General features: G+C 45.0%; 1 protein-coding gene across 1 annotated transcript; it reads left to right on the top strand.

Moving 5' to 3' along the window:
* Positions 1–10,180: 10,180 nt before the first annotated feature.
* LOC310965845 (myosin light polypeptide 6-like) lies at positions 10,181–19,085 on the top strand (the record flags this gene model as incomplete). Its single annotated transcript, XM_083939598.1, has 5 exons — positions 10,181–10,299; positions 16,676–16,842; positions 17,140–17,313; positions 17,503–17,580; positions 19,057–19,085. 5 exons carry the CDS (start codon positions 10,181–10,183, stop codon positions 19,083–19,085), a joined length of 567 nt encoding a protein of 188 aa, XP_083795724.1.
* Between the last annotated feature and the right edge of the window lie 4,940 nt (positions 19,086–24,025).

Here is a 24,025-nt window from a genome sequence, read left to right as displayed (position 1 = left end):
AATAAAGAGTTGACAGTTAATTGTTTCATTATAGTTAATTGTTTCATTTAGTTTAATTGCTGTGTGTGTGTGTGTGTGTGCGTGCGTGCGCAGAATAAGGCATTGTAAGACAGACCAGCTGTCATGCGTCCTCTCCTTGTTGACTGGGTTCCAGCATCTGCAACTCTGCTTACTCAGTGTCCTGGTTCCTTGTGTCCCCGCCCCCTTCTCTTAGTTGTGTTGCTGACTGGCCGCTGTGCTGTTTGTCATTTTGATGATTTGGAGACACATCAGACAGCCACTCTAAGCAGAGCATCAGTCCCGAAGCCATGGAATCAATGGAGATTGCTGAGAATTTTTTTCCTGCTAAACATTTTGATGAAATAACACTTAGAGGAAAAATTATGTTGATGTATATTTCAAGTGTCGTACAATTATCATTGCATCCATATGATTTAAAATTAAATCAGGCTTTTTTTTGCATTAACTAACTCAATTAGCAATATTCTTTTTCTTTTCGAACCTTTTATGGCTCTTTTCTAAAATATTGCTAACAACACAATTAGGCTCTGATAAGGATACTATTACAACACTCTAATTATCCGCATTACAGTATATATACTGTATGTTTTTAACATTCCCCATAGTCTACAGTATGTTTTGTATCAAATGCAAACTTATATTCCAATGCTAACTGGAGTTTTCTTGTTTGAGATATTCATTTATTTTAAATAAGCATTGATGCAATTTATCATGTTTGATACCAACAGTTCAGCAGCATGGGCTCTTTTATCATATTGTGGCAGATTAACAATTCAATCAGATGTATGTACTCCTTGGAGTTAAAGGACTGCAATTAATGAAAGCCTCAAACATCTTTGAGGCCGCAGAAAAGGCCTACCGGTGGCTGTGGATCCGTAGGGAGGAGCACAAGCCGGGGTCTGATCACCCTAGATTAAAGACCACGAATGGCCTGCCTTGGGAGGGGACAAGTGACGCAACGCTCAGGAACAGCAGCCAATGCAGCAGGTTTTGCTGTGCCGGATGCAGAACCTGGTCAGATGGAGGAGCAGCCAGGTGGCCTGTCGCTTACAGCAAGGAGTGGACCAAGCTGGACGAGGATGTAGAGAAAACCCTGGAAGCCATTTTGAAGGGTGTTGCTGACCAGAAACTCCAAACCATGTGCTCCCTCATTATGAGCGTAGGAGCTGAACGTTTTGGAGTGGAACAAAAGCAAGGGGCAAGAAACTCAGCAAAGCCCAGTCCACAGGAAGTCAAGATAAGCCAGTTAAGGCATGATCTGAAATCCTTGGGGTGCCAGTTCAAGGCAGCCAGGGATGAGCAGAGACCAGCCTTGTCAGATCTCACTAACATCACATTGAGGAGGGCAGAATGGCACTGAAGGAAAGGGAAGGAAAGGGCTCGGAGCGCCTTTATTGGCAATCCCTTTGCCTTCACAAAGAGGCTACTGGGCCAGAAGCGGAGTGGCCACCTCGCTTGCCCTGTAGAAGAGATCGACCATCATCTCAATGCCACCTTCAGTGACACTTCCAGAGACCAAGCGCTTGGCCCTTGCAAGGCACTGGTGACTCCTCCGGAACCAGTGTCCCAATTCAACAGTGATGAGCCCTGCCGGTCAGAGGTAAAGTAAGCTGTCAAAGCTGCAATATCTAGTTCGGTTCCCGGCCCTAGTGGCGTACCCTACAAGGTCTACAAGCAGTGTCCACGGCTCCTTAAACATCTGTGGAAGATTTTGAAGGTGATCTGGCGGAGAGGGAAAGTCACAGCCCAGTGGAGACACACCGAAGGCGTTTGGATCGTAAAGGAAGAGAACTCAAGCAACATCGAACAGTTTCGTGTAATCTCGCTGCTCAGCGTTGAGAGCAAGATTTTCTCCAAAATTGTGTCCCAACAACTAACGGAGTTCCTCTTGAAGAATGCCTACATAGACAATAATCACTGACTGTACAATCTCAGTGTCACTTTTCTCCTTGGCCATCAACATGATTGTCAAATCTGTGGGCCTATGCAGAGGGCCAAAATCAAGATCTGGGACCTGGCAGCCCCCCATTAGGGCCTTAATGGATGACTTGAAAGTGATGAACTCATCTGTTTCTGGGTGCAGATGGCTCCTTCAGGGGCTTGAATGGTTCATTACATGGGCAAAAATGAGCTTCAAGCCATGGAAGTCTAGTTCTCTGGTCCTGGAAAAAGGAAAAGTGGCCGATCATTTCGGCTTTACCCTAGGAGGAACCAAGATACCAACGGTGACCGAAAGACCTATCAAGAGTCTGGGCTAAAATCTTTGACAGCTCCCTGGAGGACACAGTGGCTTTGCAGCAGACCAAGAGCGACTTGTCGTCTTGGCTCACAGCCATAGACAAATCTGGTGTCCCAGGAAAGTTCAAGGCCTGGATGTACCAACAGGGAGTCCTACCTAAAATACTCTAGCCTCTGTTAGTCTATGAGGTACCAATGACAATGGTAGAGGCACTAGAGAAGACCATCAGCCAGTTTCTCAGGAGATGGCTGGGTCTCCCACAGTCCTTGAGCAGCATTGCCCCGTATGGCCACTCCACCAAGCTGCACCTTCCCTTCAGTGGACTATCAGAGGAGTTCAAAGTCTGAAGAGGGACTGACAATACCACCTGGGGACTTGCACCCCAGGAAGTAAAGAACAGAGAAATTAAACGGGTATAATGCAGAAATTATAAGGACAGGTTCAAGAGACCAAGGAGGCAGAGATGGTAAGTAAATTTAATTTTTTTTGATTGCAATAATACTAAATAAAAAATAGAACTAAGAAACCTTGAGCTGTTGTGGAAAAAAAATGACTGAGAAAGTGAATAACAGGACAAGGTCACAGTGTACTTGGGACATAGGCCTGATAAGCACACATTCTGTTTTGAGAATAATAGGACTATTTTTGGGCATGATGACGTCTGAACACTAAGTAGACTACTAATGGTAAATGTATGAGTGTGTATTGGAAAACCAGATGGGGCGTGTGAACATTGTCAGATCACGAACCTCAGTATAAGAGGGGAAGTTCTGTTAAGAGACACTTGGAATTCTGTGATGAGAGTGTGTTGACCTTGATTCAATAAATTCCCCTTGATGGCTGCGAGACTTCTCTGCTGACTCCTTCTTGTAGACCTTTCTATTTCATAATACATTGTTCTACCATACTGTCAAGAAAGAAAATGAGAAACACAGGACGAATATAACAAGGTAGTTTTATAAGTTGATGGTGCCTCTCTGGGAACCATCACCTTATCGTGGTGGAGAGGTTTGTGTGTCCATGTGAACCTGAGGGCTGTGTTGTCTGGAGCCTAGTGCTCCTGGTAGGGTCTCCCATGGCAGAGTGGTCTCAGCCGAGGGGCCGGACTAAGAATGGTTCACAAAGACTCAATGGACAAATGAGGGAGAGGAAAAGAGACCCTGCTCGGAGGAAGCCTGGGACCCCCGTCTGGAGCCAGGCCCAGACGGAGGGCTCACCGGCGAGCACCTGGTGGCCGGGTTTGCCCCGGAGCCCGGCCGGGCACAGCCCGATAAAGTGACGGGGCACCTCCCTCCTCTCCATCCTGTGGGCCCACCACTCGCAGGAGGAACCACTTGGGTCAGGTGCACTGGCTCTGGGGTCGTGGAATGTCACCTCTCTGTCGGGGAAGGAGCCGGAGCTTGTGCGGGAAATGGAGCGCTACCAGTTCGATCTGGTGGGGTTTACCTCCACACATAGTCTCGGTTCTGGAACCGTACTCCTGGATAGGGCTTGGACCCTATTCTTCTCTGGAGTTACCCAGGGTGTGAGGCGCCGGGCGGGTATTCGGCCTTCTTGGAGACCCTGAATGGAGTCCTACATGAGGCTTCAGTAGGGGACTCCATAGTTTTGCTGGGAGACTTCAACGCCCACGTGGGCAATGATGGAGACACCTGGAGAGGCGTGATTGGGAGGAACGACATCCCTGATATAAATCAGAGTGGTCGTCAGTTATTAGACTTCTGTGCTAGTCACGGATTGTCTATAACTTCTACCGTGTTCGAATATAAGGATGCTCATAAGTGTACGTGGTACCAGAGCACCCTAGGCCAAAGGTCTATGTTCGATTTTGTGATCGTATCATCTATATGATATATATATGTATTGGACACTCGAGTGAAGCCTGATTACCATCTGGTGATCAGGCTTCAGAGGTCAGAGGATGGGGGAAGATACTGGACGGACCAGGTAAGCCCAAACAAGTAGTGCGGGTGAACTGGGAACGTCTGGAGGAGGCCCCTGTCCCTGAGATCTTCAACTCACACCTCCGGCAGGGTTTTCTGGCACCCCTGTGGAGGTTGGGGGCATTGAACCGGCGCGGGAAATGTTCAAAGCTTCCATTGCTGAAGCTGCAGCAGTGAGCTGTGGCCTCAAGGTCTTAGGTGCCTCAAGGGGCGGTAACCCTCAAACACCGTGGTGGACACCAGTGGTCAGGGAAGCTGTCCAACTGAAGAAGGAGTCCTTCCGGGATATGTTATACCAGAAGACTCCGGAGGCAGTTGCAATGTACCGACAGGCCAGAAAGGCTGCAGCCTCTGCTGTGTCAGAGGCAAAGCAGCGGGTGTGGGAGGAGTTCGGAGAAGTCATGGAGAAGGACCAAGGTGCTTCTGGAAAACCATTCGGCATCTCAGGAGGGGGAAACGGGGAACCATCCAAGCTGTTTACAGTGAGGACAGGACTCTGGTGACCTCAGCCGATGAGGTAATCGGGCAGTGGAAGGAGCACTTTGAGGAACTCCTTAATCCGACTAACACGCCCTCTTTTGTAGCGGAAGTCACTGAGGTAGTCATACAACTCCACAGTGGCAAAGCCCCAGGGATTGATGAGATTCGTCCAGAAATGCTGAAAACTTTGGGTTTGGAGGTTTGCCTTGGTTGACACGTCTCTTTAACATTGCCTGGAAGTCTGGGACAGTGCCAAGGGAGTGGCAGACTGGGGTGGTAGTTCCCCTATTTAAAAAGGGGGACCAGAGGTGTGTCAATTACAGGGGTATCACACTACTCAGCCTCCCTGGTAAAGTCTACTGCAACGTGCTGGAAAGGAGGGTTCGTCCTATCGTCGAAGAAGAATTCCTTTATTAGTTCCGCAACGGGGAAATTTTTCACTCTATTATTGTTACACACAGAGGCCCGACATACACACACGCACAGACAGACCTATATACATGCAATTAATGGAGAGATGTTAGAGCGAAGGTGACTTGACCTTCCGTTTCCCGGCCAAGTCACCTATGGACTGAGCTACTGCCGCCTCAGATTAAAGAGGAACAATGCGGATTCCGTCCTGAACGTGGAACAACGGACCAGCTCTTCACTCTCGCAAGGATCCTGGAGGGGGCCTGGGAGTTTGCCCATCCAGTCTACATGTGTTTTGTGGATCTTGAGAAGGCATATGACCGGGTCCCTCGGGAGATACTGTCGGAGATGCTGCGGGAGTATGGGGTGAGGGGGTCACTTCTGTGGGCCATCCAATATCTGTACACCCAAAGCGAGAGCCGTGTCCGGATCCTCAGCAGCAAGTCGGATTCATTCCCGGTGGGGGTTTGCCTCCACCAGGGGTGCGCTTTGTCACACTAATCCTGTTCGTGATTTTCATGGACAGGATATCGAGGCGTAGTCGTGGTGGGGAGGGGTTGCAGTTCGGTGGGCTGAAGATCTTGTCTCTGCTTTTTGCAGATGATGTGGTCCTGATGGCATCGTCGGTCAGTGACGATGCCATCAGTGTGAAACGGCTGGGATGAGGATCAGCACCTCCAAATCTGAGGCCATGGCTCTCAGCAGGAAACCGGTGGATTGCTTACTCCAGGTAGGGAATAAGTCCTTACCCCAAGTGAAGGAGTTCAAGTACCTCGGGATCATGTTCACGAGTGAGGGGACGATGGAGCATTAGTTTGGCCGGAGAATCGGAGCAGCGGGGGCGGTGTTGCAGTCTACGGCACCGTTGTGACGAAAAGAGAGTTGAGCCGGAAGGCAAAGCTCTTGATCTACCGGTCAATCTTCATTCCTACCCTCACCCTATCTCTAAGGGAGACTCCAGCCACCCTCCCTCACTGGCACAACTGTGCGTGCAACCACCAGTCCCATGTTGTCATGCACCTCAGGCTCTAAATAGCCCAGGTGAGAGTCGATTTGTCCAGCAACACAGGGAGGGGGAGGGCACCCGAACAGGGGCAATCATTTCACAGAAAGGTAGAACAGTAGCATCAGTAGACATAGAGATGTTACAACATTTTGGAATATAGTCTCGAGCCTGCAAGAGAGGAATGTTAATGTCTTCGAATGCTAAGAAGACGACGACCCACATCCATAATTGCATGAGTCTGCCGCATGAAATCAAAACCGAGCAAAATAGCCTTTGTAGCCACCCACACAACATGCACAGTTTGTTCATAAGACCTACTCCCAGCTTATAGAATAGAAATACTATATTGATCCCAAGCAGGGAAATTGAAGTAAGTGTCAAGCCTGGGAAGGAATGAGGACTCAGATGCGGAGGTTCGCAATTCAAACTGGTATTTATTTTTAAAAATCCAAAGCGTGAGGCACAGAGCCCATATACCACAAAATAAAAGCTTGTTCCAAACAGGAGGAAAAAACAATTATCAAAGTTAACAAATTAAATACAAAAGCAAAGTTGCTCCGACCAGGAGGAAAACAGGGTGAACAAAAGGGCATTCAAAAAATCAAAGTTAATCTTACAAGGAAAACAGGGAATACAAAAACCTGAGCGAGGATACTTGGAAGACATGAACAAGGCTGTGGAAACGGGCTGGAAACATTCAGCTTAACGGACAAAATATTCTGGCAACGAGACAAGGGAAGACACAGTCTATATACACATGAAAGGAGGGGGGGCACAGGTGGAAACAATCAAGGATCAGGGAATGACGTCAGACCGGTGACACAAGAGGAAGGGCAAGTGACCTGGAACGAGAGGAGAGTTACTTTTCAAAATAAAACAGGAAATTCACAAGACAAAACCCAAAGACAGGACAGACCTCACTGCCGCGTGACAGTAAGTTTATTGGGGGCACAGTACCTAAAGTGTCCAGTAACTGTCCATTCACTGCATGTGCATACATGTACTGTGTATTCAACACACGTTTATGTAAAGTTGGGATGGACATCCTGAACTCAAAGAAACATTAGAACCAGAGTCAATTAACACAGTTACATCAACTACCTCTACCAGTCAACAAAGGCCATAGAGTCGCTGCTGCAATGTTGTCATTGTGCCCCTTTGGTGGCGACACTGGCATCCGGGTCTCAATGCCAGCTACTGGAAGTTTCCCTGCTCTTCTCCGTGCAGGGATGGAGATGGTGACCGTCGCAAGGGGGATAGAAACCTCACTGCCTGTCGCGGCTGACGTTCCTCTGTGAAGCGTGGCTCCCTCTGGCCCTTGCTGTTCAGCCAGCGTGGTGAGAAGCCAGTAGTGGTGTCACTGGTCCCCCGCTATCGTGGAGACCATTCCCTGTCACCGTATCCTCCCTGAAACCTGCACTGTGGAGACTGGCCTCTCACACTGTCTTCCATCTGGAAGTCCCTGGAGGTGGACCTGCATCCAAACCTGCCACAAGGGCAGTGACAGGCACGCGGCTGCTCCTTGCGCTCCCCCGGGCTCTTCCGACAGGCCCCAGGAAAAGGGAAGCCAGGACCGCCACACACATTCCCACAGGTATGTGCTCTCAAATCCCTCACCTCCATCTGTAAATTTTCCATCTTCGAGGTGAGCTGTTCCATAGCATGAACGAGCTTCTCTGTGGAGTTAGCATTACAGTCCAACACACTTGGTGGTACCAGATTGAGAGTGGCGACAACAGCAGGATGTGGGTTGGAGTAGAGCAATCCAGGTGTGCTTGCCCTCAGAGCCTGCCTGGCCCGTTCACAACGGCCTGCTCTACAAAGGCTAAGTGCAGTAACTACGAAATCTCTAATATCATGTACAATTTTGGGCCTGAAAGGACCATGGGGAAAGGAATGGAGGCTAGAATTGACAGTAAACACACTTTAAAGCCATTATATTTGCTTAATGTTTTCGTCGTTACTGCACTTATGCTTTGTAGGGCAGTATAGTCAAAGCCACCTCCACATGCGTTGCCCCCTGCTCATGGCACTTAGTAGGTTGAAGGGCAAGGTCGAGCAGAGCAAGTACACATCTAAAAGTCACACTATTTCTGGCAGCTCTGTCTGAAAGCCTCAGCGATGAGCCGGGAAACATCGGCAGCATAGACCTCCAAACTCTCACACGTCTGACAGGGCGCGCAGAGATGTCCTACAACAGGAAAGCTGCGACATCGAGCCTTGTAGAAAGGAGATTCTCCAAAGCAGCAGTGTAACTCCCACTCCTGTACCCCTCGTCTGGGCGCGGACTGCGGCTTCAAACTGCTTCACCCACGTAGCATACGGCTTCTCTCCTTCACCACGAAACGGCGGCAGGAGCTCCACTCTCACGCCACTCACGCCACTCAAACCACCAGTCCATGCAGCAGGACTGGTGGTGGACCCCCGAAATAATCTTCATCCATGACTCATAGGTAAGCTGTGGTACAACCAAGATTTAACTGGGAACATTATATTTTATCATTAAACTCTCTTTATTTTATTGAAATAATATATGTATTAACTTGCTAGCAACCACTAACTTTTATACAGGTGTCTGAGAAGAAGCCTGTTTAATATGAAATTAGTAGCAAAAGTCAGGTGATGCAACTTCAAGGAATGTCACTGTATGACATAAATGATGGTATCTAAAGCTATTCAATTGTGTATTTCATTTTACAATGTGTATTAGTTTAAAATGCAATCTTTTGTAATTTCAAAAACGTTTTTTTCATTTAAGTGTATTAATACTTTTTCAATAATTTTAGATACCACTTTCAAATAAAGAAAAATCAGCCCGACACAGGAAGCACATTAAAAATTATCCAGCTGCAAGAGAAGAATTCTTGCTCAAAGGAAAGAAAGGTAATTATAGGCATTATAAATCAAAATGAAGGTCTGAAGAACAGTTTATTTTGTCAAAGTCTTGTTTCAGGCTCTGTGGGCTACATAAAGACGGTGGGACGAGCCTATCGCAGACGAGCTACTTCCAGTGTGGCAGGCATGGGAAGGTGAACTCCCTCAGTTGCAGAACATAGTCTTACCTCGGTGTTATGTTCCAGCAACCGCTGATAACGATTCATCAGTGAGACAGATTCACATTTTTTGTGATGCCTCTGAGAAGGCATACGGATCAGTCACGAGGATCAGTCGTGAGGATCCAGAGGGATGCATCACTGTGTCATTTATTATGGCCAGAGCTGCACTCACAGGAGCCCAGCTGGTAAAGGTGCTACAGACCGAACTTTCTTTGTCTATTCAGTCCATGGTGCTATAGTCAGACCCAACCACGGTACTGAGCTGGATACAGTCGGAGTCCAACCAGTAAAAAGTATTCGTCGGTGCAAGAGTTACTGAAATACTGGGCTTTACCAAACCTGAATCATGGAGATACATTAACACAGACTTGAACCCCACCGATGATATCACTTGTGGGAAGACCCTCCTCGAGTTATCCCAGTCAAACCATTGGAGTCAGGGGCCTTTTTTTCTGTATCAGTCCTCAGATCACTGGCCAGTGAGCCCCTCAGTGCAAACAGATGAACTTGATGAGTTGAGAGTCCAAACCTTCTGTTGTCACATCTCTACTACCAGTAGCGATGAGGCCGATCCTGCTAAATACAAGACGTGGACTGAACTACTGCAGGCTACAAATCAGTCCCTTCATGGGGTGGCTGCTCCAGCTATGTCTGCCGCTGATTGTATTGAGATGGAGACTGCTCGGCTGAGAAGGATACAATCCGATAGTTTCCCTGAAGAACTAAAGGCACTTAAACAGGGCAAACCAGTCCATCCAGGCAGCCGTTTGAGTGCTCTCAGCCCCGAATACGATCAAGTATTAGGCCTCATTCGAGTTGGTGGTCGACTATGCAAAGCAGAGAGCCTGCTAGAAGACAGCCTTCACCCTGTTGTTATCAGCCCTGATCATCTGATCACATAGCTCTTAGTGAAGGATTGCCACAAGCGTCTGCACCACTCTGGTCCTGAGAGAATCTTTGCAGAAATGCAGAGAAATGACTCGATCCTACATGGTCGACAGGTAATTAAGAAAAACTATGCAGAATGCTGTTTGTGGCGGAGCACCCCTGTGGCACCGATGATGGCCAACCTACAGCACCAATGATGGCCGACCTGCCTGCTGAGCGGATCCGTATCAACAAACTCTCATTCTGGTCCTTCGGGTGCGACTGTTTCAGGCCCTGTACAGTGAAAATCGGAAGAAGGCTTGAGAAACGATGGGGCATTATATTTAAATGTCTTACCTCAGGATGTGCCCACCTTGATCTTTTGCCACACATGGACACAGACTCGTTCTTACTGGCCTTGCGTCGATTTATCTCAAGACGAGGCAAGCCATATGAGATCTTATGTGACAGAAGCACCAACTTCCGGGGGGGAGAGAGAGAGCTCAAAGAATCGATGGGAGGTCTCAATCTATCATTGAAGCAACAGTTGGCCGACCAAAGCATCACATTCAAATTCAATCCTCCTCTTTCACAACATTTCAGTGGCGCATGGGAGAGGGAGGTAAGGTCAGTTAAAGCCTCCCTCCAAGTCGTGCTGCGGGACCAAGTTGTATCAGAGGAGGTGTTGTCGACCATTGTTGTGGAAGTAGAGGGTATCCTTAACTCAAAGCCCCTGGGGTACTCCTCTTCTGACCTGACTGGTGTATGGTGTAAAGTCATGGATGTATCTCTTTGCCATTTGGTAGGCACTCGGCAGTTTGAGGTGATCAAGGTATCCTTGGTATTTATAATCTTCAGTTAAGCGTCTGTGTGGACCAAGTAGGCTATCTAGTCCCCTTTTCAACATAATGAAATCACTCTCCCTTCCAGAACTGAAAAGAGGCAGTTTGGGCTTTGGAATACCATATGAAGGTGCAATAGCCATTTCTGTCATGGTGAGTGTTGCACGATTGTTGTAGGGAGAGATGTATCCTGGTGCTGTAGGTGGAGCAACCATGGGTGTAAGCTGTGGGTAGTGTACAGCTGACTGAGATCCAGACTGGTATAGCTATAGAGTTGAGCTACAAGGGGATATTTAGTATGTGGGGGTGAATAGGCTGCTCCTAGATCAGTAGGTGGCTGATAAGACGGGCAGAGAAGGTGAATATATTCACTGGGCAACTGAGGTGTGGTGAGCCAACTGAACTGTACGCAGCTGTGAAAGCTCCGGTGTTGGTCCAGTTGGGGTAGCCAAATGATGGGTAGACTCACTGAGGTCCAGTGGTTGTGCTGCTACCTGGATGGATGGCTGCAGAGCAGCCTGAGTTGTTCCCCATGCTGTATGGGCTAGGTGAGCAAGGCTCGCGGTTGTCTAAGAGCTGACGATATTCTCCATCAGCTGATCTCCAACTCATCCGATTATCCATGAGGGGGTATCTCTAGGCCCTCTCACTCCAGTATAATCAATATGAGAGGGGCTCGAGCTCCGGAGAGGATATGATAAGTTGGATGGATGCTGCAGGGTGAGCTTTACCTTTAATACTGTCCATGGCTGACTGTAGCTGTTTCATCTGCCTAGTTATGTCTTTCATATAGGCTTCCATCCCTTCCAGCCTCAAATCTTCTGTCCCAGTGAGCAGAGTATGGTCTTGAGGCTCTTCCTGATGCGCTTCTATCACTTGGTGTGTTGTATCCCGTCTATTCAGATAGCCAGGGTTATCAATGACAAAGTCATGTAGGTACCTGGGGAGTTGATGAGACTGGCTTGGGTGGGGCACAACTGGAGGTTGTTCATCTGTATGTTTGCCTTAAGTTCCCATGCCGCAGTACTACGCACAATCCGGCTCCAGGGACCACTTGTAATGGAACAGCTTTGGTGATGATATGCTGGCTGTTTATATACTGGCTTAATCCTCCGTTCAGAGAAGACGCAGCAACTTCTCCACTTAGGTGAATTTTTTGACATCTATCCAAAGGAACCGGACACTGTACTACACTGTAGTATGTGTGTGTGGTTTGTGAAGTATCATTGCGGACGCACACTGTTGTACAAAGGAATAAAGAAGAGCCCTGACGATCGGTGGAAGATTAACTCAACTAGTTAACTGCACAGAATATTTTTATCGATCACACTGCACATGTGTCAGTAGTCCGTCAGTATCTGCATGAAGCAGTTTGCTGTGACGTGTACTCCTGCCAGCAGGGAATTCATAGCGTTGTGAGTGTAACTGTCAACGGCAGAGAACCCCACTTCTATCCAAGACCATCCTTTATGGTGCCATGTGGTAAGAATATGATATCATGACATAAAATAAGGCCTGAGCACTGTCACTGACGACCCTATATCCACCAGGGCCAAGTACGGCACCCCTACCAAAGCTACAGGTCACCCAGTCGAACCACCACTAGAGCCGTCTCTGAAGCTGTGATGTCGTCTGTGTCTGAAACGGAGCACGGGGCCCTGCTCCCCCGGCTGTGCTGGCCTGGCCCCCCTGTCTGGTGCAGTTTAAGAGGGGGGAGTGGGGGAGGTGTTCACAGTCCGCACTTCACCCCCGTGCAGGACCTATGGCACTTCCCTGACTCCCTCAAGGGCTGGGGCAATCTCTGACCAAATGCCCTGGTTGACCACACCCCTGACCACGGGAGGGCTACTGTGACACAGCCCTTATTAGCTGAGTCACTTCTGTCACCCAAGCCGGCTTCTCCTCCTCCGCCAGCTCCGGGTTGTAACCACCGCCCGCCCAGCTTGAGAACCCACCTTTGGACCTGCCTCAGAAACCAATCCCCACACGATTTCTCTCTCCACAGCCATCTCCAATGCCATCTGCAAAGTACTCGGATGCTAAAGCTGCACCTGGACATGCAGCTCCATGGGGCAGAGGGCTCTGATGAACTGGTCCCGTGCCAACTCACTCTGCACACTGGAGGGCATGTTGACATATGCCCTACATGTCAGGCTCTCAATGTCATTAGCCAGCACCTGCAATGGCTCACCAGGCTTCCTGTAGCGGTTACTCAGTCCATTTTGCAGTAATTCTGCTCCATAATCATGTCTTTCTCTGCAGCAGCAGGCATGACAAAGCATCGTCTGTGAGGCACAACGCCAGCTTCAGTGCTTTAGTCTCTAATATCGAGGCTCCAGCGTCTGCCAACAGCTCAAATTGCGCCTGGAACGCCTCCCCTGTCCAACAGCTGTGACCGGAGCATGGGCGCCGCCATGACAGGATATATCCCGAGCCCCTGTCATCGGCTCCTGGCGGGCGGGAAACGCATACAACCCCACGTCGGCAGCCAGCCTCCCTGCCATCCCTCTCAAACCATCCTTAGCCTCCTGTGAAACTCTGTCAAACTCCTCCTCTTTCACAGTTGGGGCGACCATCACTGCTAGGCTAACGGCTAACTCACTGGAGCTAGAACTCGACTAACCCAGGCGCAATTTACGGCGACCTTCAAATGTTTTGTTTGCTTCTGACACCAGTGTAATAATTACAGGGGAGGCAGAGAAGGCTTTGTGGCCCGAGCCGCTGTATTTCATTCTTATTAGGCATTAACTGACACACACGGCACACACATAACTCTGGAGGACCACAACAACAGAGCTCACCCAACTACTGTCTGTGGAGTCCCCCGACCACAAAACCCAGTGTCGCTACAATATATATGTATGTATGTATGTATATGTATGTATATATTTTATGGGGATACCTAAAAGTCAGTCTACGCTATGAGACATGCAACAGTGGCTGAATTGAGAGCAGCCATTGAATGTGAATGCGTGCAAATACCAAGGGAATTTTTTCTTGATGGGTGTGATTCCATTGCATCACATTTTCAGAGCAGTGTCTGGACCAGAACGGGCGTCAGTTTGAGAACAGGCGGTGACAAAACATTAAAATTATGTTTTCTAAATTCTATTACAATTTGAAAATCAAATGCATTTTTATAACACCTACTAAACAATGGTGTATATGTGACCTCTCTGTTGGGTGTCTTCTGGTCAAATGAATCTCGGAGCTGATCAGGTTTGGGTAACAGCTGTTTATTCGTTCTGCGTATATAACCAAAGATAATGGTGGCGTTCAATCATCTGCCGTGGACAAACAGCGCATGCTCTCAATGTAATCCTCCGTTGCTTTGAGGATTATCCATTCGTTACAATTTGTTTCACATTTACAAGTACACATTATACAGTGATCGTATAGATTTAAACTTATGTAGATACAATAAAAACAATAAAAACGGTCTGCCTGTGAAATTATGAATGAAAATAAAATAACAGAAATATTTCATATTTAAAAAATATCATACATTTTTTTACCCATTTTATATTTTATATTTCTAACAATTTTGTAACTTACTTACATAACATTGTTATTAAACCACAACATTACTGCAATCTCTTTAACAAAAACGTACCTGCCTATATAACAAAAGATAATGGTTGCGTTCAATCATCTGTCGTGGACAAACAGCGCATGCTGTTTGGAAAGACGGTGCATGTTATTTTTAGCTAGCGACACTGGAGGGAAATCACTAACAACAAAAAGACCAGTTGACTTAATAAAAAACGGACAAACTTAATGCAAACTAACTTAAATCCTACCAATTACAGTCAGCTTAGCGTTTAAGTACTTAAGAAGTAAGTTAACATTGTTTTTGTCCACAGACATTCTCAGACACGCTACCTCAATGTAATCCTCCGTTGCTTTGAGGATTACCCATAATCCTTTGCTACTATGGCAGGTTTTAGAACTGTAGATGGCAGTGTTGTCCCATTTAGTGGGATTTATTTACCATGAACCTTTTTAACTATGTTACATATATGTATATCTGAGTTTTGCTATTGATTACACTTCCACAGTGACAGCCAATCATATTTATCTTTATTCGTGTATCACAAACGCTCACTGGTTAGCAGGGCTCTCCTCAGCACATAAATATGGGCTGTGACGAAACACAGTGCCAGTATGCGAGGATAAAGCCCATGGTAGGTTTGTTACACGAAGCACAGCGTTATAGTCTACTGAAACTGTGTAAACAATGTAATGTAGTAATGCAGTTATCATGATATTATGTTCAGGAAGCTGGCGACAGTTTTACATGTAACTAAATGTGTTACAGAGGGTTTATTTTGTCTAATGTTTATAACTAGAGACCTTAGCTCGAAGGTTAAGCTAACTTGCTAATTTTCCTCCATAAAGCTGTGCCGAACGAGTGCTGTGCTTGACCATGAGCTGACCAGTCATTTCCGTATCATTTTCCAGGCAATAAAAGTCTGGTCCTGAAGCTAAGAGAGTTTCGGTCCTTCTTGCAAATAAACAACACAACGCAGAAAACTGTTACATATACATTTCTTGGGACACCCTGTAGGCTATGTGTATGTATATTGTAAAAAAGTATTTTTTACCTCTTCTCATGAAGTGATTGTGACAATGTGATTTATTCTTGATAAAAAAAAACACTTTGTTGATCAATCTCCTCCAAACATATCACAGTGATGATTAAAGTAAAATTAAAAGAGGAACGTGTCTGAACACACAATTATTATTCCAGCTTGGTCAGCAGTGTAATTTATTACAGGGTCCACATGGCAAAGGCACACGACAATTACAGTTATAAGTATAAGCTTATTTTAATTTTTATGATTACTTATTTTTTCAGAAAAGTAGAGTGGATGTGGCATTTTGTGAAATGGGGGCATGTGATTGGCTGTTGCTATACAAGCTGCGGTGACGTCATCGGCGACGTTGGCCGCAGCTGATCGGCGGTGTACTTAAATCAGAGAAGACAGAAAAGTCACCCAACACTACATGACTGCCGTCCAACAAACAGACATGGTGAGAAAAGCGTCTGCTCCAGACCTATCCGTCGAAATAGCTTAATTGAATAGATGTGTGAACACCCAGTTCTTCATCGGAGGGTTCTGAAAACATCTAACATTAACCTGTGCATCTCTCTCTGCCCTGCTTCTGCTGCCGTGACCAAAGGCTCTACGCTGTAGCCTGGAGCCTTTAGTCACAGTAGTCCTTTTCCCAACTGCATGCTACATGAGCGTTAATTGAGGATTAATATAAAGCATTTGAACGTCACACTAACGCCAGTCTGTTATTCCCTGTGCCTGTTTTAACCTCGCCTGTCAATCAGTCTGACTTCACACAGGACCAGATCAAGGGTGAGTTCACTAATCACCAAGAGATTTTTTCTTCACAATGGTTAAGGTTTCATATACACTGCTTTTATGTGTTGTTGTATTTTTTTTTATGTATCATCTTTTATTGTATTGTCAGTCTCTTTACTGACTTCTTACCTTATCTTTTCATTTTTTTTTATGAATTATTTGCTGTTCGTTAACCTTGTCTTGTTGTTGTGTACACACTCACCTGCCACTTTATTAGGTGCACCTGTCCAACTGCTCATTAACACAAATTTCTAATCAGCCAATCACATGGCAGCAACTCAATGCATTTAGGCATGTAGACATGGTCAAGACGATCTGCTGCAGTTCAAACCGAGCATATATATATAGATGTGTGTATATATATCTCTCTCTATCTCTCTTCTGTACAGCATTTGTCAGCAATGTTTATTAATGTGCTGTACATCTGAACCTGAGTCTTACCTCTGTCTCCATATCAGAGTTTAAGAAGGCCTTCCTTTTGTTTGACCGGACCAGACAGGGGAAGATCACCTACAGCCAGTGTGGTGAAGTCATGCGGGCACTCGGACAGAATCCTGTCAATGCTGACGTGCTCAAGATCCTGGGAAACCCCAAGTTAGAAGGCAAGCTACAATAAGATGGACCAATTCAACCTAACACATTCTCATTGACTTGGCTCACAGTTAGATTTGTAGATTGAACCTCAGAGAATCTGTATGTGTTGAATTGCAGTTTTTTGGCTTGTTTGGGGTACATATGTGAGCGTGCAGAGCATTGTACTTGTGCTGTTTGCCTATGCTGGGATTAAGAGAGGCTCTCAAAATCCTTTGCAAAGTTGCTGACATCAATACAAGTCTGCCCTTTTTATGACAATTCTGGATGTGTTAAAAAACAAAACTTTTGTTTTAATTTACCTGCAGAGATGAACTACAAGATGTTGGACTTTGAACAGTTCCTGCCCCTGCTTCAGGCCATTGCTAAGAAAACGGACCGGGGCTCATTTGAGGAGATTGTTAAGGGTCTGCGTGCCTTTGACACAAAGAGAAACGGCAGAGTGATGGGAGCTGTGCTGCGTCAAGTTCTCACTACACGAGGTAAGTCGACAGAAACCTGCAAAATACAAAGATTTGTCATTAATCCTGTATCAAAGTCAGTCTTTTTGCAAAGTAACGTAAATTCCATCAGGCACTTATCTGGGCCAAAAAAATAAAAAGCTGCATGCTGTCCTGTCATTCTTTTCATTATTGCGTCCTGTAGTACATAGTAATTCTTCTTTGTTCCAGGTGAAAAAATGACAGAGGCGGAGGTGGAAATTCTTCTAGCGGGACAAGAAGACGAGAATGGCTACATTAACTATGAAGGTAAAGATGCACTCAGATGACTCTTATCAAGTCCTTATACTGTGCAACATATATAAAATATGCTACACTACTGGTGTAGATGTACAAAACAACAAGAGTCCTTTTCACATGCTCACTGACTCCGGCCTCATAGCCTTGTCCGGTTGAGCAGAGGGTATGAGCAAACCCCTGAAAGCCCTCCTCACTGCTGATCTCTTGACACAGACGGAGAAATGGCTCACCACTGCACAGGGGCCTCACTTTCATCTAGACAGGGAGTGAAGAAGGGAGACATGTTGTAGCACACAGTTGCAGCGTAGCACAGCCATTAGAGTGACTCTCCTGTATCCAAAAGATGTTGGATTAGTTTAAGCAACGGATGTGTAAGTTAGCCGGAGTCATTCACCCAAGGCGTCATGCTGAAAGTGGTGCCAAATAAATCAAATAAACTAAAATACCATAACGAGAACAGTAAATGGGTCTGGCTTTGCAATTAGAAACATTCACTATAGGTTATTCTGTGGCCACTGAGCATTGGTGTTCTCTGAGCTCTAATTTTCAGACTTGTTGACTTTTTAAAGGGGACCCATTATTCTTCTCACTTTCTGTTTCTTTGTTATAATTTCGGAGGTTCATGTTAAACATGTCCAAAGTCTCAATTGAGGTAAACGTGATTACGGGTAACTAGGTTAACCCCCCATGAGCAGATCTGCTCAGGATACAGACGGCTGTCAACAGTTTTTCTGACATCAGGCCCTCAGAGATTTTCAAATAAAGTAATCTGCTCCAGGCATGGCACGCCCACGTAGTGCAGCTCAAAACATACTGCTACATGTAGCTACATGCTGCAATATTTGTTTCTTGCGTTGTTCAATACTTCCTAGTTTATGATCAAACTACTGCTACAACATGTCTGGTTGTGTTGTTGTTTTATAAAGCGTTATTTGTGATTTCTGATCAGAAATTAATGATTTATTTTCCACCAGCCCACTGCTAATGATATTTAGCTACGTGCTAGCGGTAGTAATAAGGAACAGCCAGGGTGGAGAGCAGGAAGTGCCTGACCAATCAGAGCATACTGGGCTTTATGGGAGGTTGCAGCAGCCATGAGCAGTATGAGAAAAATAGTTGTTTTTTTTTAACATTAAAGCATGTAAAGGTGTTCTAGTAGAAACACAAATGCAAGTATAAAACTTGGAGTATAATAGGTCCCCTCAACCTTTCTGTCCTGCAGTGGATCTTTGACTCCCCCCACCTCGTGTGTGTGCATGCGCGTGAGTCCGAATGTCTGACTTACCTCCTGTTCTTCCCTCATTTTTCCTAGTTTTTAATATTGTACATCAATCCTGATGTTGATCAGATCTGATAATCCAGGTTGTATTTGCTGTTGAGGAGAGCGATTGCATCCACACTGACGGATGTATGTGCCTGCTTTTGTCTGACTTTCTTCAGATATGATGCTGATGTGATGTTGTTTCTTCTTCTCCCTCCTGACAGACCTCGTCCGGATGGTGATGAATGGTTAAGGATGTCAGAAACACACTTCCAGCTTTAATATCATTCTTGAATATTTATTTGTATATCGTTTGTCTTGTCTTGCCCTTCTATCAACGTCACCCTACCTCAAACCTACCTTGGAGTCTGTCTTTTCTTTTTTGAGCATCTTTATTAAAATTAAAAAGTGCCTTTTCTGCCCAATGCAAAGAAAACCTTTAATCTTATCTTCCAAACATTATTCAGGTACAATCTATGGTGGCCCTGAAGTGCAAATCACAGAAGCAAACAGAAAAATGCAATAGCGAATCATAAAAACAAAATGCAAAATAGGAAGCACTTCAACAAATCATAAAACATTAACTTCTACCGTGAAAGGTAGGCGCACTTTAATAACGGCACTTTATACTTGGATAGTGGTATTTGTATTTAAAAATCTTTTGCACAGAACAATTGTACATTGCATATTTTACAGAAACTATTTATTGATGGTTTGTGTTTATTTATTTGAACGTGATAACCCGTGATTGGTTGTGTTGTCCTCGGACAGGTGCGGAGAGTGTCACACTGCGCCTGGAAGAGAGGCGTTATTGTGAGCCCAGACAACATTGTTCATACATCCATGATTATTCTACAATTGAGAGCAGTTAATTAGTGCAAATACGCTACATGGGAAAATATTGTGAAACTTGTGCCAGTTAAATTAATGTATTGTTAAGTTGTTCTATCACTTGTTTTCCTTTGTGTCCGCGCCAGAGTGTTCTGCTAAGAGTCCCGGGTGGTACAAGGACCGCTATGAAGGTTCTGGGCGGGACCAAGTAGCAGGATTGGGATAGGGGTATTTGGTTTTTGCTTTATTATGAATTATATGGGTTTCATTTTAAGTTAAACAGCAGTGCATTTTTTATGTCCATATATCTATATAAAATAGTTGGATAATAATAATTTGTTAAATCTTTCTTTAGTAGCCTCCAGGTGGGATCCTTAGTGCCCAACTACAAAAGGCTCCAGTAGCCATCTATCGGGTTTGCTGGTCACATCTTCATGCTGGGTTCTGATGACTATGGTTTCCTGTTGTATGAATAAACACACCTGGGTGGGACAAGTAACTTTGCCTCAGAGTCCTTTTTTTTTTTTTTTTTTTTTTCCCACTGCAATCTCCAGCCGCTCAATGGTCATTCTAACAGTGATGTACATCTATTCCCCACAAAAACACCCCTTTCCCATTCGTTGAAGCCAGTCCACCTGTGGCCGTGCGCAGCTGAACCCCAGTGGGCTCCAGCTGAGCCCACCCAGGACACACGTCTGTAATGAATGTCATGTTTACTAAAGGTGATGGCGCTTCAGCAATAACAGAGGGTCGCGTTTTGCGGGCGATACATTACAACACACTTCATATTTCTAGCTAGGAGATCAGTCATTTTGATTTGATGACCTAATCAGTAAAATAAAACCACGTACTGTCTCATATCATTGCAATGACGCTGCACAAATGAAACCACCCTTTACTGTCAAACTGGGAAAATAACCAGTAAACTAGCATAAATTAGTCTAAACTTAACTGTTGTGTGCGTGTGAAATCTTTTGATTTTATGCATTATACTTATTAGCTTCATCGCTCTACAGTGTAAGGTAATATAAGGATAACCAGAGCTTTTCACATCTTTACTATTGCAGGCGAGAGTAGCTGGAGAGAGCAGAACAATGAAGAGGAAAGCGAAAAGTGTGGATAATGACAGTTTGGTAAAAGTAGTAACTTTTCTTTAGTAATAAAAGTGCACGGCAGGAAGAGGAGGGAAATGATACAGGTCATCAACTGGAGAGACCAGGAGGGTCAGAGCAGGAGAAGGCCACAGAAGGAGATGAAGAAACAAGTGAAGGTGAAGAGGACGTGAGGGATGAAGAGGAGGCTGCTGCAAATTCAGAAAGTGGGACAGAGGCAGGGAGTGACCACCAGGCAAAAGAAGATGACAGGGAGGAAGAGGGTCCTAGGCCTATTGCAATTCCCCCTGGACCACATGGTATGTTTTTATTCTCTTTCCATTTAAATTGCAGTGTCACTCATGTCATCCATTTACATTTGGGGATTCCTGCGTACCGTCCTCCCGTGCCACCCTGCCAAGACCTCTTGCCACCACTTTGCCACCCCTTGTAGAATTTTCTAGATCTGCCACTGCTGCTGTGGATGCAGGTTTTCATTCCAACCATGCAAGAACACACCAGACTCGACTTATTCAATCAACTGAATTGTTTTTACACGGTTTATTTGTTAGATGAGGTGTGTTCTCGCTCGTTGGAATGAAACACTGCAGCCACAGCGGCCCTTTACTAGATCGGTTTGAGACACCACTGGAGCTGCTGGTCGTCAAATGCTCATTAATGCTGTCAACACATTCAGGACCATAGTTCCTGTCCTTCACAATAACATGACATGCTTTAATAGCTCCAAAATATACTGTAAAGTCTTAAAGTTATTTTAATTAATGTAAACCACCACCTGAGAGCGTTGCCCCAAACATTCTGACTGCTTTCTCTCATCAAAGTCACTTCCTTTTACTACTTAGATGTGTAAATGCCCATGTACAAATATGAAATTTCACTTGTAGATTATCTCTATGTAAATTAATTCTACTTTAACTTCAGTGGTGATCACCCAGTAAAAGCACCAGTCCTGATCAGTAGCAGTGTCATTATGCTAATATCTGCCATTGTAGTGTTGTCAACCTATTTGCAAGTGCAATAGCCAGTTAATTGAGATATTAAACCATTTGTATCACCCACTTCCGGTTCCGGGTCGCTGCTCGTGTGGTCGACCGGACGGAGCACAGAGCCCTGAATTGCCCCCCGGGGACAAATAAAGTTTTTTGAATTGAATTGAATTGAATATACAGCAAATCACATAATTTTAAAATATTGTGCAAATATTGATTTAAAACTTCAGTAAACAAAACATAACAGAGTAAACAATGTAAAGTTATTTCATGAAGGATTAGATAACACACAGCAGAAGTGATGGTAGATTCTATATGACTCACTTTTATTTCAAATGTTTAATTTAAATTTAAAGCCAGCATTTCGTTTTAAGTGAAATGGGTTCTTTTTTCATATTGTTGACATATTTCACTTCTATACATTTCAAACGTGTTATGAATAAAAACTACACGATAGTAAGAGCTGAACTGTGAACTGAAAGAAATGTCAACACAGACACCAGCAGCCAAAATAAGACATGAGAACAGCCTTGTAAACACTGTTATGCACCGACCCGATGTCAAGTGGACTGAGTTGAATCCCCTGCAGGTCTCCTGAAACTGTGCAAACTAGAAGACATCACTGCTCTGACAGACGTTTTCTCTCCTGACAGTTGTTTGGGTTTAACGAGTGACCCGTTAACTGGACACTTTCAGCTGAAAGCGTCTGCAGTTGCCATAGTGCCGGCAGATGTTGGTTAATAACAGAAGAGAATGGTAGCTGTCCTGTGAATACCTCTATGTTTTGTTTTTCATTACAATGTTATACATTACGTCACCTACCGGATCAGTCTTTATAGTTTTGTTTGAGTAAATGTGTCGGTCATGTTTTGTACATTGCTTGTTGTTACGGTAAACAAAAACGTTTTTTTTTTTAGAAGATTCATTCTCATGCATTGTGGGAAAATAAATGAAAGCCAAAAGAGATTAACTCGGTGTGCAACAGGCCATGTACTCGTGTCCCTGGTGTAGTAAAACATATCTAAGAGCATCTCCTTTTTATACAGTCTATGAGTATCTCTCTGCAAAAAAAATTATCCTGTTTTCATCATCTGTGGCGACCACAGAGGCACTCTGCTGAAAGTCTCCAGTTAACAGGATTACTGTTAAACCGAAACACAGAGTCAGTCTGCTTTACCTTTGATTTTCTCAACAATGTACTGGGCTATTTTCATCATCATTATGTTTTTTTTTTTTTGACGGCATAGAGGTCCGGGGCTACAGCCCTGAATACCCAGGTCTAACGAGGCGCCTGGCTTTGACAGAAAGTTGAAGCAGAGGTTGTCTGAAGAGATCTGCGACACCATCCTGGCTCACACTGAGGCGAGGTTCTCTGTCACTGGCCACCTTGTGAGTGCTTCCTTAGTACAAGGAGATATATTTGAAAGGTACTGCCATTCAGTTCCTGCTGAGGCTCTGAATGCCACTGTGAAGGCATATCCCACGCTGAACAAGGCAAAGCTCAAGACAGAACTGTCTCTGATCTATGAGAATCCTGAATTCACGGCTTGCTGTGGTGCACTGGCACTGTACCAGGTTATTATGAGCTACGACCTCCAGGAGACATTCTCTGAGACTGAGTTTGTTGAACATTCTCATAACCACTCTAATGACCACAGCTGAAGCCAAGAGATGTTTTACAACTTTGAAAGGAATTTAAAAATTCCTCCGAAATTCAATGGGCCAGGAATGTCTGAATGTGCTGGTCATGCTGTCCAAGGGGAGGGAGCTGGTCCTCAACATGCATGAATTAATTGAGAAAGTCACTGACCGCTTTGCTGCACTGAGAGAGAGACGAACAAAGTTTCAGTACAAGTAATGCAGTGTCTCTCTCTTTGTCTCTCTCTCTCTGAGTTAATTTAGTTGATGTTGATGTTTTTAAATAGTTTGTTTTTATTCATTCGGAAGAAAGGTTAAATAAAACCTGTTCTTTTCATGTTCAATTTTTACACGTCTATATCAGTGGCCAGATTGTAGCCTATGGTTGTTCACATTTACGAAGCCATACAATCTAACTGCACCTCATAATTTGGTCTTTAATGTGTAAAGCCAAGATGCACTGCCACTGACATTAGGTCAAACCTCAGTTGTTTAGTCACTTTGGGACATGTACATTTAGCTTTTATGAAGAAGCCCTTTTTATCCTAAATACCAGAAATGGTAAGTATAAAGATCCAATTTTGAGCAATTGCAATTTTACATCATACAACATTAGATTAATT

Source organism: Echiichthys vipera (genome assembly GCF_963691815.1).
Source record: "Echiichthys vipera genome assembly, chromosome: X".
NCBI lineage: Eukaryota > Metazoa > Chordata > Actinopteri > Perciformes > Trachinidae > Echiichthys > Echiichthys vipera.
Note: the sequence above shows the minus strand (reverse complement) of the source record. Positions and strands in the feature narration are given on the sequence as shown.